Source organism: Ambystoma mexicanum, chromosome 6q (genome assembly GCF_040938575.1).
Source record: "Ambystoma mexicanum isolate Mex_15411 chromosome 6q, UKY_AmexF1_1, whole genome shotgun sequence".
Classification (NCBI taxonomy): Eukaryota; Metazoa; Chordata; class Amphibia; order Caudata; family Ambystomatidae; genus Ambystoma; species Ambystoma mexicanum.
Genome location: NC_090937.1, coordinates 80,617,397 through 80,632,210, shown reverse-complemented (window position 1 = coordinate 80,632,210; position 14,814 = coordinate 80,617,397). Strand labels below are relative to the sequence as shown.

Sequence of the window (14,814 nt, the reverse complement as noted above, 5' to 3'; positions counted from 1 at the left end):
GCATTCCATTAAGAGCATTCACTACACACACACCTCTTCGTCATAATCACTCCCTTCATCCTGTCAAAAGGATGTACAATCTTGTAACTTTCTGACACTGCCAGGCTTATTCCAGTGCCTGCCACAGCGAGCCATATGCCCCTTTCTTCCACAGTCATTGCATATCGCATGATGTGCTAAATATGGTTTATAACTAGCTAAATTATCCGGATTTCCACATCTATAGCATCTCTTGACTAAAGACTGTCTTCCTTCAACCCATTGCTTGGGATCCACTTTCTTCTTGTACCTGTGTTATCTCTTCTTTGTTCTGTGCTTTTCAAAATTTATTTTGGTCCACTGCATTTGCACAGCCAACGGCACTCTTCCTAGGTTCTGCATCCAAAGCCTTAATGCATTTCTTTGTCTGCTGTACTTTTTTTCTCCATGTCAATTGCCCGCTCCAATGAAAGGTCCACACCACTCGCTCGTTCTCGCCACAAAGCATTCCTTATCTTGTGGTCGGTACACTGAATCATTACTTGATCTCTAATATGCTCATCTATACAATGCGTGTAGTCACGCTTGATGGCAAAACCACAAAGGGCAGTAACAAATTCTGCTATTGTCTCTCCAATCTTCTGATCCCTTATGGCGAAGTGGTATCTTGCTAAAAATGTGTTTTCCTTGATGCCAACATGTTTGTCTAGCTTCAACAGACTTTGTTCAAATATATTTAATCCTTCTGCTTCATGGCCAAGCAACAATGCAGAGTACAGTGAGTTGCATAAACATTGGATTAACATCATAAAGCATTACAAGGTCTTGGAATGGTGTCTAAGTTAGATCCTGTAAGGTCCCTCTGTATATCGCCCGTTTTGCCAATCGCCTCACTCCTCATCACTATCTTGAAGAATTCCCACAGGGTTCCTGCACTGTCCATGCTCTCAGAGTTAAGGGTGCAAAAATTCCTCAATCTTCTATCCCATATGGCCTCTCAACTAGTCATCGAGCATTGCTTCTGCTCTCAGTCTCTGCATCGGGATTGGAGTTCTGCATGTGGCTCTCTGCCACGTCACAACCAGAGGTGCATGATCTGAGAGGACCCTAGCTTTATAATCAGCTGTGATGAATTTACCCAAGGAGTCAGTGCCTGTGAGCATGTAGCCAATGCGCATGTGTACCCTGTTGTGGGCTAGACTATTAGGAGTAGCTCTCCTGTCCTCCTGCAACCGCCTCCAGATGTCGCCTAGTCCCAACAACCTGCAGCAGGGTGCCCAGTGCCTTAGCCAGTGGTGCCGGTATCCTAGGTCTGTCTGACCTGTCCAGCACAGGGTCTAGTGTGTAATTAAAATCTCCTCGCCATATCCACAAGGCGCATCTGTATGGTGTCAATCTGGGGCAAAGTGACTTAAAAAGGGTGGTTGCGTCTTGGTTGGGGCATACTTGTTGATAATAAAAATCTCCCGTTGTTCCCGGAACCTATGAAAAATGACCACCCTACCCTCATTGTCCCAGTTAGATTCAAGCAGCTTGAAGGGTACCGAGGATGCCCCTGGCATACGCTCAGTAGGCAGATCCATACACATGCCCCCCGCCCCCCACTTCTTAATGATCGTGGCTTGCCTACGTGCAGTGATATGTGACTGCTTCACAAGGGCTATGTGTGCCCTTTTACTCCTCAGGTATGTGTGCAACTGTTCAATTTGACAAATTATTTTGAGCCCCCTGACGTTCCAGGAGACCACCTTAATGCTTCTCATCGCAAGGATACGGTCATCGCTCACCACCCCAGGCGTCCCACTCACCCTTCCTTATCCTCCCCTTCCCTCGCGCCGTTGCACACAGGACTGGAGATACCTTTGCATTGACTCCCAGCATCTTCCCCTGCCTCCACCCAGTGGTTCCCTTCGGTGTGTGCACACAGTGCAGCAGTGCATTAGACTGGGCAGCAGGACAGGTCAGCATGCAACTGAACATGAAACTTCACCCTAACAATTGACCAACGGCTACCGGCTTGTTTGGGCTCGGCTGCTTCTCACACTCAGCCGGCACTCCACTCCCCCATTTGTCGGTCTCGCGTGCAGCAGCGGGGTGCCTTTAACTGGAACCGCAAATAAAGGATAGAATTAAAGAAAGGGGGCTGCAGAAATAGGAGATTAGCCGCTCACACCACAATCACAGGTCAGCCTGTCATCGTCTTGCCTCCCTATGAAGTACATTTCTCCCCTACTGCCATATACAAATGCACCTCCGCTGCCCCTCAAGTCTCTGTGCCGTGCCTTCCCCATAGGGGGGCTACCCCCAACTTGTCCATCCAGTCATGCGCGCCCACCATATTATCGAAAGATTTGAAATGCCATTGTGAAGAACTTTAACCTGGCTGGGTAGATCAGCATGTATTACAGGCCTGCTTGCCGTATTCTCCTCTTTGTGGGGCTAAATGCAGCTCTTTGCTTTTGCACTTTCAGAGTGTAATCTGGATACACCGCTATCTTAGCTGACCCCCCCCCCCCTCTCAATGGTCCCACATTGCCTAGAAAATGCTAAATTGTTTCCCTGTAGTTTAGGATCTTCACGATCAGAGGCCTCGATGGTGCCCCGTGGTGGGGGTTTTCTGGTTAAGGACCTATGGGTGCACTCCACTGTAAAGCCTTGCGCCCATAGGTCGGCCCAACTTCTGCAGGAACATGTTTTCCTCATATTTCGTTGGGTCCTTTCCCTCTGCCCCTTCCGGCAGACCCAGAATCTATAAATGTTGTTGCGCCCTTTTTTTGGCAGTGCTCAGCCCTCTACTCCAGCGCTGCCACCTTCATTTTCAGATCCCATATCTCCAACAGGGTCCATGCAATATGTTGCTTGTTTTTGTTGGCTTGTGTATCCACCGTCCTCACTCTTTCCTCGAGCGCACGGACATCCTGCTGCAAAAGTCCAAGATCAATTATGACCTCCTCAATCTTCCTCTCTAAAGAAGGTTTGGAGCACTGCAATAGCTTTTAGGATTTGATTCTCTTCCCCCCCCCTTTGCATCATTCTGTGTAGTGCAACCCTATTCAGAGACTGCTCTTATAGTTGTCACTGCTTCTTTAGGTGGCCAGTGCCATTTTCCCCAATTGTCGTCGTCCTCACGGACCCTCACTCCAGTAGCACTCTGGGCACTTCAGTGTCTGATGCGTAATTTCTTTTTTTTAGAGTTGTATCCATTGTAGAACTAGGGCTGGTTTCCCTCTTGCCTATCTCTGTTAGATAGGCGACGCCACAGCGCTACCTAGGATTTGTCCACACCACCCAGGGAGAGGTTGTTCTTCTGTTTAGGGTTAGTGTTAGGGTACACATTAGTAGTGTGATAAATAACGGCAGAATGATGGCCCCTAATGTCCATTGTTTTGTGTGATCCTTTTGCTCATTTTGTCATGGGCAAACTGATCCATCCTTCAGACTATCAGTACTGGGAAACGGTATCCCTTTTGCCTTTTTACCATTTGGGTAACTTTTTGACCATGCACACAGTATCTTGCAATGCAGTGGGAATACAAGTATCACCCTAGTCTTTTACACTTGTGATTTTTGTTTACTTTTATATGTGCCTAAAGAAAAGCTGATAACTTTAGACAATTTTTGCATTATGTTTACTGTGCACATTCGCGTTAATCGCGCCTGGCTACTAAACATGGCTAGTGCCATGAGATTTTTCGCTTTTTCTTTGGTCATATTGTTGCTTGGCTTTCTTCCTGCCTTCTCAGGTCAGGTCATCTCTTCATGGTCATGCTTTCGCCTGGGAAAGCTGCTGCTTTCCTGGGCTACTGCTGGCCTGGTGTGTGGAGATCCAGGATGCAAGAATTACTCTGTCCCACTGCACATCTGGGGTGCCTGAAAGTCTGGATGTGGTGCATGAGTGAAACCCATAGTGGTCCCTGATTGGACCATTGCCCTGGGAACCCCACCGGCTGCCTCCACCTCTGTTAAAAATGTTGGATGTGCCATGGGCGCAGACCTATGTCTCTCACACATATCCACTCCGTATCCAGAACCTTCCACTTACACATCGTAAAACTGATTTTTCCCAACGTCTTATCCCCAAATAGTCTCTGCAATATTGGCCATCTTCATCTCCCGCCTATACTAAACCTAAGCCAACTGGTTTGTTGTAGTGACCGGGATAGAGTAAGAGCATTTGTGACTGGGACAGTGCCTTTTTGGTTTGACTCACACAGACTTTCTGACGAGCACAAGTTTCTTCAGTTTATGTAGGAAAATCCCCTTGGTTTGGGGATACATAGATTTGGTTTTTCATTTACTAAAAGTCTATAGCAGCCACTATGGCCCCACTTGGTCAGTCTCTTCATTCCTTGTCGTCACACAAGACTTTCAGTGAAGTTCATTCACTTCTTCCTCTAGCTTTTAACTAACAGTTAATTTCCATCTATTGATTATAAAGTGCTTTGATTCGTCATAACGGAGATGTGGGGGCTAGAGCCGGTAGCAGGTTTTGAGCATTGATAGCAAAGTGGGAAAGTAGACAGAGTGAACAAAAATATGAAAGGGAGACCAGTGGTAGGTGAATGTAGGCAGTGAAGGGATGGAGTATCGTTGGGGCCAAAAGTAGACGATGGAAAGGATGGAGTGGATGGAACAGGTGAAGTGGATGGAACGGATGAAGTGGATGGAACGGATGAAGTGGATGGAACGATTGAATGGAACTGATCGGAGTGGATGAAAAGGATACAGTGGATGAAGGATAGTGTGGATGGAGTGGATTGAAAAAGATGGTAAAGGATGGAACCGAAGGAACTTATATATATCTCTGTACCTCCTATCTATGCTATGTTCCTGTATCCCTATGTTATCTGTATCACATGTTTACCCTAGCCACCCTGTCGCTTTATATACATATGCTGCTATGTACGCCCCCTGTCCTGCTCTCGTGCTTGGTCGCAGGTGCTTTACTGATAACCACCATATCACACTATTACGCTTACTCTCTCCTATACACCATCATTCAACTAGAACACAGCTATACTATGACACATTCGGCCTAGCTGTTCTCATACTAACATGACCCCACAAAGACCTCATCATCCTAATAAAACACAGCTAGCTGATCACATACCGGCTAGTTTAGGCGTCGCCTCAGGCCTAACGCAGCCAGAACTCTGTCTAGGTGTCCACCCTCCAAACTGAACACATCCAACTGATTTCCTCAGCACCACACCTTGCGCTAAGAAGCAGCTATCCTGCAACAAGCACAACAGCTGCACACACATCCGGTGCGCCCATGCACAATACAACACTACTCACTTGAACTGCGGTTCCTGAGGGCGTTCAACCTACCAGCGCTTTGAGGTCATACCAATGATACATAAGGCGCTATATAAATGCCAAGTAACATAACAGAAGTGGAGAAGATGAGGAAAGGGAGAAAAAGTGGGATGGAGGAAATGTGAAGAGATTACAGGAAAGTCAGATATTAAGGTAGTTAGTGAATGGTTAGGGAAAGAGGATGACAGCCAGGATGAGAGGGAGAAAATGGAGGATGGGGTTAGGTAGAAATAGAGAAAGGCAACCGAAGTCGGGAGACATGAGCAAATTGGTCTGTATTGTGGGGAAATTAAATTAGTTGAGAAATGAGTGGGTTTGACCCGTTTAGAGGGTCAGACTGTGGTTTACCTAAATGAATTCCCAGGCAGGAAATTAGAGTAGAGTTAGGCCTGCCGTCACTGCAGAAAAACGTAAGCATAACCTGTGTAATTGTATTTGTCCAAATTATGAAGTCTGAATCTAATACATTGGTGTGCATTGTTAAAGAGGAGAGAACTGATGACACTTTTATCGTTAAATAGTACGTTTGTACAAGCAGCAGATATTACATTTGTCACTAGGTGCAGTAGTGTGAAATAAAATGAAAGCAAGCATTTACGTACAATTGACGTGAAAATGTAACATACCTGAGTGAGAAAAACTATCAAGACAATATGCAAACTAACTATATTTAAAGAAACATAAAAATATGCCCACATTTCCCATACAGAAACTTAAGTTCATACATGCTGTTTAGATGCAATAGACTAAATACAATAGCAGCATTGCTGCTAAACATCTTAAAGTCAAAAGTTAGGGCAGGCGCTCCAAAAGTCTACCTGTGTTTTGTGGACCTATCTAAAGCCTTTACCAAAATTGACCGGGGGAAACTATGGTCAAAACTGGAAGATTGGGAATGTCCAAAATCCATCTAGAAGCCAATAATGGCCCTCCGTGCCAAAACAAAGTTGCGTGTAAAACTGAACAGACAAGGGACACTGTCAGAGGAAATAGCAGCCAATCGAGGAGTCAAACAAGGCTGCCCCTTTGCCCCGGCCCTCTTTATCGCCTTTCTAGGAGATTACCAACACTCGGAATCAAAGATAAGGACACCCCCCCCCCCCAAATAGGAAAAACATCTATTTCAAGACTACTATATGCAGATGACGTGATTCTAATAGATCAAACCCAAATCGGGTTACAACGGAAACTAACGAATCTGTCAAGCTACATTGATGAAAATAATCTAGGAATTAACAAAACAAAAACGAAAATTCTGGTCCTAGACAAAGTAAAGAACAAGGTAAACAAGAACCAAAATTGGTTCCTTGATAAAATGAAAATCGAAGTTGTGTCTCACTTCAAATATCTAGGAGTGATAATTGATGGTTCAGCTAGAGAAATCATGATGCAGGAAATGCTGTGGGAAAAAGCAGATGAGTTGATAAGAAATTCGGCAGATTTTCACTCCTCCCATTCATCCAATTCTATAAGGCGAAAGTTGTACCGTCGCTTATCTACGGAATTGATGCAACTCTAAAAATGCCCATGTCAATATGGAACAAACTGGAAGGCCACGTGTGGAAGGTGGTGTTGGGAGTACCCAAGTCAACATCCATGGCAGCAATTTGGCGCAAATTGGGCCTTGTGTCTTTAGCGGGTTCGGTGGAGCAAAGTGCAATGCAACTGTACAGAAAAATCTTAGTAGCCGACACACTGCCTATTTACAACACCATAGCAGAAGAAGTTAAAAACAGAAAATGCAAGGCATTCAACATGGGCTGCTCGGCAAAAAGAAAAATTGATTCAGGTGGCATGCTCAGAAGAAGATCTGAGAAAAAACCTGCAAAGAGTAAAAAGAAAAATGGAACAAAAGGACTGGATCGACACAATTGACAAAGCAAGAGAGAATAAACTGCTAGCCCATCTTCCGCCGACATTTAACAAAGTAAAAGTTCCTCAAAGGTACTGTGTTATATTTACGAATAAACTGATAGAGAAAACCTTCATGAAAGCCAGATTAAATCTGTTAATGACTCATGAAATTCTGGCTATTAGAACGCCATCGGCAGAGAATGGATGCCACCTATGCAAAAACCCGGAGCAGCCAGAAACTTTAAAACATCTAGTGATGTCATGTACAAACACAAAACAAAACAGATGTATCTATCTCTCACTCTTACTTACAGGCACCGTAACGGTGGATGAAGACACTCTCTGGAATCGACTGATATCAGGAGAGACCACAAGATGGTACTTGGCAACCGCTAAATTAATAGACTTGGCACTGAAAAAGATCAACCACCTATCGAAAGAGGGTGCTGAAAAACTCTGGAAAAAAAATCCTCCTCTCTTTGAGCGGGTTCACGTTTGAACCATACACAGCATATGTCGAAAACTGTGATAGATTGTCGGAGACGCTGCAATGAATGAATTTCTCCACTTGTCTGACAAAGAATCTTGTAAAAATCATATCTGAATAAATTCAAGTAATAAAAAAAAAAATACAATAGCAGCATTAGGCCCAGGAATTTCAATACGTATTGATGGCATATTTTGTAAGTTGTTAGAAAATGCGGAAACTCAAACACTTAATAATGGAATCTTTTAAGGTTGATGACTTGTGCTATGAAGGGCTTGATCCGTTTGTCTCGAGGAAAGAATATTGAACTACTGAGGAATTTTGGTAGAGAATTTTAAATGGACAAGTGTCTTTAATTAAGTTTGATTTGTTCCATTGTGTAAGTGTGTATTTATGAATTTATTTTGAATATATTTGGAATGTCTTTTTGGAGAATTCAGTGAGAAGCAAGATATGTATAGCACACATTGGTATGTGCAAGTATAAATATTGGATAATATGACGTGTGTAAAGGGATTAGATTTCAAATTAATGGTGTGACTTAGTACTGTATAGTATGCAAGGTTTGATTTCAATCAAAAGCACCCTTTAAACAAATACAAAATAAATAGTGATGAAATAAGCAGAACAGTGTGTAAGTTAAGAAGAGTGAACAGGTCCCTTACAAAGAGTGCTTAATAAGGGCTGAGGATGGTTGCATTCTGTCAATTCTTCTTTTATAATGTATGCCATTTCCTACTCCATTTTCATCAAGTACCAGTAGAGGAGAAATATTGAACCCCACTGTAAATGTTCCAGAAAGTTTTCTCTTGGAGATGTAACCTTGATGTTTGATAAATGCCAAGAGTCATGTATCTTGTCTGTTTCAGAGCAGAGGCATCACTTCGTCATATTGCGGCACTCAATCCGTATGTCAGTGTTGTGTCATCTACCGCTCCTCTGAATGAGAAAACTGACCTCTCCTTCCTCAAGCAGTATCAGGTACAAGCATGCATGTTGGGAGGGCTTTTTTCAACATTTTTTGTATGTTGTGAGGAAAGGTCCCTCTATGATTCTTGAACATCTCGTCAACACAGGTCCACCCCTGCTCCTCCAAAACTATTAAGGACCACATCGACTCCTTGGCTCCTGCCCTTGCTGACTTCTGCAATCACTCCTTCACCTCTGGAGACTTCCCATCCCCTCTCAAGCACTCCCTTGTGCACCCCCTTCTTAAGAAACCCTCTTCCGACCCGTCCTGCCCAGCTAACTATCGCCCTATCTCTATCACTCCTTTCCTGGGTAAGCTCCTGGAGAAACTTGCCACCTCCCAGCTTAATCTCCATGCCGAATCTGTTGGCAGCCTTCATGACCATCAGTCTGGCTTCAGAGCTGCCAGAAGCACGGAAACTGCTCTCCTGAACATCCGTGAGGACCTGCTCTCGAACCTTGACTCTAACATTCCATGTGTTCTCATTTTGCTTGATCTCTCTTCTGCCTTTTGATACTGTCAACCATACCATCCTGCTCAACCGTCTCCGTGATAACCTGGGTATGAATGGTCAGGCTCTGGCTTGGCTGACCTCTTTCCTCTCAAATCGACCCTCCCAGGTCCAACTGGGGTCTTTCCTGTCTGACATCTTTTTCTCTACCTGTGGTGTCCCCCAGGGTTCTAACCTCTCTCCCTGGCTGTTCAACCAGTATCTGGCACTTCTCGCCCACTGCATCGCTGCTCTCTGCCCCAACTTTCAGTGCTATGCGGATGATACCCAGCTCATTTTCAGGCTACCCTCGGCCTCCTCTTCTCCTTCCCTCATCTCTGACTGTCTTTCTGCTATCCAGAAATGGTGTGCCGCCAACGATCTCTGCCTTAATGCCAGTAAGGCCGAGATTTTACTCATCGGCACACCCACTCCCTCCTTCCCTGCAGCTCTCTGGCCGGCCTCTCTTGGCCCTCTTCCTGCTCCTACCTGCAAGGCAAAAAACCTCGGGGTCATCTTCGACTCTACACTCTCCTTCTCTCCTCACATTTCTGACGTTTCTAAGAAGTCACACTATCAGCTTCACCTCCTCAGAGGTATCCTTCCTTTCCTCTCCTTCCCCCAGAAGCTCACTGTCTCCAGAGCCCTGTTTCTCTTGAAGCTGGACTACTGTAACAGCCTCTATCTAAATCTTCCTGCCTCTACTCTCCTCCCTCTGCAACTCATCCAGAACAGGACTGCGAGACTTGTCCTTGGCCTCAAGCCCAGGGACCGTATCTCTCCAGGACTGAAATCGCTACACTGGCTCCCTGTGGCTGCGAGGTTTAAGTTCAAAACCCTCTGCATTGTCCACAAGGCCTTCTGGGGCCTTGGGCCAAAATACCTTCAACTCTCCCTTCCTAAATATCTTCCTTCTCGAGCACTTCGCTCATCCGCCTCCAACTCCCTCAGGGTCAGCTGCTTCTCCAAGCAACGAGTTGGGGGAGATCTCTCTCCGCAGCAGGGGCCTCCCTCTGGAACAGCCTTCCTGCCTCCCTGAAGCTTGAGGAGAACCATCTCCAGTTCCGGAAGCACCTCAAAGCCTTCCTCTTTGCTTCTGCTTTCTCTCCCCCTCTCCTCTGCTAAATCACAAACTGTACTGAATTAGCAACTGGGCCCCTCACCAATCTCGGTCCTTGGCCCAGCCACTCTTCCCTGCACTGCCTTCCTGCCAACCCCTGCACTGCGGGACTGTCTCTGTATCCGTACAGCCCCCCTTCCCAGCACTTATCTGCACTTATCTTGCACTTGCCTCCAGCTGGCCCTTATTATTTATCTTGTTCGTTACTAACCCTGTACTGCACTTTCCCCTCTCCCTTTTTCCCTCGCACTTTTCCCGTCCCCCCTACCCATGAACTTGCGCGATCTGAATGACACCTGGCCTAGTAGGACCGTTGTCTGTCTCCCCTTGTTTCCCCCCTCCCTGCCTCATCGCTCCTTGAAACACTTGTGTATAGGCGCGTTACAACTGCCATATCATATCATAACAGCTAAGTCATGTACAGTGCAACTTTTGTTTTGTCGTGTGTAGTGCCCCTCAGCTGCAGTTACACTGCTATATTAATACAACCAGAAACATGGTAATTCATGGTATTCCAGAAGTCTCTTTGCACATCAAAAACAAAAGCAAAAATGGCCTTTTAGCAAACATGCACTGCCAAAGATGCCCAAGCCACTACACTTAGCAAGTTTTGCCAAGCTAGGGCTTTAAGAATGGCTTAAACTGTGGGATCTGCAGGAAAGCTCCTTCAGCAGGTTGGCAAACCTGCCTCCTTCAAGTTGTAGGAACAAGAAAGTATGAAGGTGGCTTGGGCAGGACAAAACCTAAATACTCTTGCACAGAGTAGCTGGCCAACAGCCAGCAAGCCAATCCCTGAAAGGGGTTGGGGCAGATGACCAGCCATTCTGGTTAATAGCTAGGAATGCCACTTGGGCAAATCCACTTCCACATGAAGTGAGAAGGATAGTCAAGGGCCCTATACTGGCATAAACCAGTTCAGACCAATATGGATGCTGCCACTGTAAGCTTGCAAAGAGCCCACATGGTCCGAACAGCCATTTTGGGCTTACAGTGTTGACCTTGAAGAAAGGAAGCCCTCAAACACACATTTGCAGGGATTGGGGTTTATAAAAAAAACATAAGTACCCTAATGGCTACTGTGGTGGAGCAGAAGGAGTCAGACTCACATTGGCCATTTTAAACTTGTTTATTTAAATAATGAGAAAAATGCTTAATTCGCCCTATTGCTATTGGAGGGTTCCCTACCTAACCCAACTAAGGGTGCTCGTCTGTCGTCGGACGTCCAAACAAAAATGTCCTTAGTCCAAAACCTACTTCTGTCTGACCTTTCCACTAAAAATAACTAAACATTGCCAACATCTGTATCTTCTGCCACCTTCCCTTTAGCTGTATGTCTTGGGGCTTTAGTTGAGAGTTTTTCCACTCTCAACAAGTCTGCATTTGCCCTGACTGGAAACCAGTTCATAGAAACTATTGATCCTGGTTCCCAGTGCCTCTTTCATAAGCTTCTGTAGTTCATGATGTATATTCATTGGTTGACTATCCCAGAGCTCATTGTTCTTCTTTCTGACTTTCTGGATATAGTCTTTTACATTCCTTACTCTGTATATTAGTCCTTCAGACTCTTTATACTTGACGCTCTTTGGTTTGGGGTTGGGTATACCCATAACAATGGTATGACTCCAACCACCCTGGGGCCTCTCTACTGGGTTCCCCTTTCTCTCTTTGATTTTCGATATTGATGATTGAACTTAACTCAGTGTGGTTTTTAAAGTCTCTTAGTAATGGCTTTTACTGTTCCTCCACAATTATACTTGGTAACTTTCTCGCTTTTTCCCCATATACGCATTCATCCTTCTTAATGCTTCCTAGTCAATGTTGGGGGGCAGCTCTCTTTTGTATCTGCTAGCCCTTATGTTCATTCTGTTTTTGTTCCCCAATCAATATTAGTTACAACTCTCCTTGGTGTTATCCAATAGGTATGTGCTAGGAAATTTTTTACTAAAGTCCAACTAAGGGCTTCATAAAACGATTTTGAGTGGATTGTGTCCTCCCACATATTCCTTATCTTTGATATATTCATTTCAAGCTTGCAGGCCTCGGAATTGTTTTTTCAGTAGAGGGCGCTGCGCGTCGGTGTCCCTTCGAGTCGATGTGCCTCGGAGGCCTCTGTATTGGCATCGACGTCATCATAGGTATAAATAGTCACTTACAGCGTCCGTTGCTCAGTTCCGTTTTTCCGCACTTGGTAAGCCTCAGAGACGTAACGCTTGGTTCTTCAGTGAATCAAAAATGTCAGTTTTGTAGAATAAACATTGGGCCTCATTACAAGTCAGCCGGTCCTGAAACAACGGTGGCGGTAAATCCGCTGCCACTGTTGTTTCCAGACCGACTGATTCAGAGTCCTGAAGGCGGGAGGTGTCACTCCCGCCAGGTCTGACCTAGCGGAAATAACACCATCCGCCTGCAGGCGGGCATAGAAACACCGGCTCTGTCATAGACTGAACCTGTTTCCATGGTCCCCATCCCCATGGAGTCCTGTCGAACTCCATGGGAATGGGGATTTACAGAATTCTGCCTCCAGAATTACCGGGTCACCGGGGTTGTATTGACCCGGTGATTCCGGCAATCACGGAGGCGGAATGGTATTACCGGTCTGGCGGCAGCCTGCCACTACTTCCGGCACGGCTACCGCTGGACTTGTAATGAGGCCCAATGTATCTTCGATCCACGATGGCATCTTCGTCAGCTTATCGACGCCCCGATCCGGCTTTTAAAAATGCTGGGATTGTGGGAAAAAGATGTCTTTGACTGATCCCCACAGGATCTGTCTATGGTGCCTGGGCCCAGAGCACCCGTTTTCAGAGTGTGAAGAATATCTTTCGATGACTGCAAAAGCGTAGTGGGAAGTTGGAGAAAGGTAAGACCTTTAAATCTGTTACCCCTTTAAAATTGACCTCTGAAGAGTCGAGACCGTCGTCTCCACGTCGAAAAAGAAAGCATTCCTGTTCGAGGTCTCGGAGTGGATCACATCACTCATCCACTTCGAGACACAATAAGAAGAGGCACTATAGATCGCCAAGAAATGTATAGTGAACGTGCACCATCAACTCTTATTAGGTAGTCCTTGTAGTTAATCAAAACTCAATGAAATTAAAGGAGGGGTGCAAACCCGCTGGAAAGGTGCCTCCGTGGAGGGGCACACAACGAAAACAGGGGGTATGGACCAAGGCCGTTAAGCCAGCGGTGCAGGCTGCACTCCCAAACGCCACAGTGTGGTGTGTACATTCAATGTAATTCAGTCAAAAAAGTAACAAACCTTCGTTAACTTGTTACAAGGTGCGACTATTTAATCTTGGTCTTATATTATTAACAACTATACATCCTGGTTGAAGCAGATGTGTAGGGTGAGCTCAAAAAATGGCCAATGCATTTCGGAACTAAATTCCTTCGTCAGGGCCAGCTCATTCTCAAATTAATAGGATCCGAATGTCATAAGATTATAAACAAACGGATCTGTTACATAATACACAACAAATAAACAACAGTAGTTGGTACAATAGTGGGTACCGCGTTCATACAGTGAATTCACACAATTCGTGAAAGAGCAAGTAAATGAAGTCGTCAGCATGTGCATTATCATAAACAAAATATTTAAATAAGCCGGATATAGATGTACCATGTTCAAAAGGAGGTGTAAAAGCCCAAAATTGATAACACAACCCATCATTAATCATAAATGTACCGACACACATCAGACGTGAAAAAATGATAAAAAATAAAGGGTACATACGTGTAAAACCAAACCATATGCAAGGTTGTCAATGAATCGTAGAATCACAGCAATTATGCAGCGCCAATAAAGATAGTAAAGAAAGAAAGAAGAAAAAGGTGGAGAAAATAACAAAAGGGAAAGCGGTTAGCTGATACTTTAGCAATAAAGTGATGTAATTATATGAATAAAGCTGCACTGACCTTGCAGTCAAAGCAGTATCGGCTTAAGTCTTGACAAACTCGTCAGGACAAAGATTCATGAAAGCCGTTCCTAACCGCGTGCAGACTCTATCTGAAAGAGACGCGCTCCGCGGTGAGAAATATGCTTAAAGCCCATTCCATACTCGGAGCCTGGGGCTCAGGTGTTTACAATGACAGTTAGGCAAAGTCTAGACGCGAGAGAAGCCTCACCTGGAAGCGGCAGAAGAGTGAATCAACTGAGGGCGCCACAAGAGCGCGTTCATCGTATGCATGGTACTTTTACTGTGTTTACCTGGAGTTGCCTAGGCAACGTCAGGAGCCGTGAAAATCCGGCGGCCATGACTAAAAGGCTACTGATGTGCTTAAAGATAATAAAGACTCCGTAACGTAGTGCTTAATGTGCGTAAACACACATAATTCACCTAGATATTATTAGCAAAATATAAAATGAGTAACAGTTCAAAACTACATGAAAGATAAAAAAAACAAATAAAAAACGGGAATAAAACGCGTGATAGCAATGCAAAGTAGCAGTGCTTGAACAGTTACTAGACAGATACCCAATGATGTCTTGGGTCCGATAGCCACAGTGAGGACCAGTGATGGACAAACTAAATATGAAATGGATTGTCACGTGCTCAAACTCATCAATCAGGTGAGAGAGTGTAGGAGCCGGCCTA

At 45.0% G+C, this 14,814-nt stretch overlaps 1 protein-coding gene across 2 annotated transcripts in view; it reads left to right on the top strand.

The window, feature by feature from the left end:
* UBA6 (ubiquitin like modifier activating enzyme 6) overlaps positions 1–14,814 on the top strand; it is a 1,607,755-nt gene that overhangs the window by 230,027 nt on the left and 1,362,914 nt on the right. For both annotated transcript variants that reach the window (XM_069630498.1, XM_069630497.1), the window contains exon 6: positions 8,509–8,620. In XM_069630498.1, the coding sequence (XP_069486599.1) occupies positions 8,509–8,620 (112 nt within the window). The remainder of the gene's footprint in view (positions 1–8,508; positions 8,621–14,814) is intronic.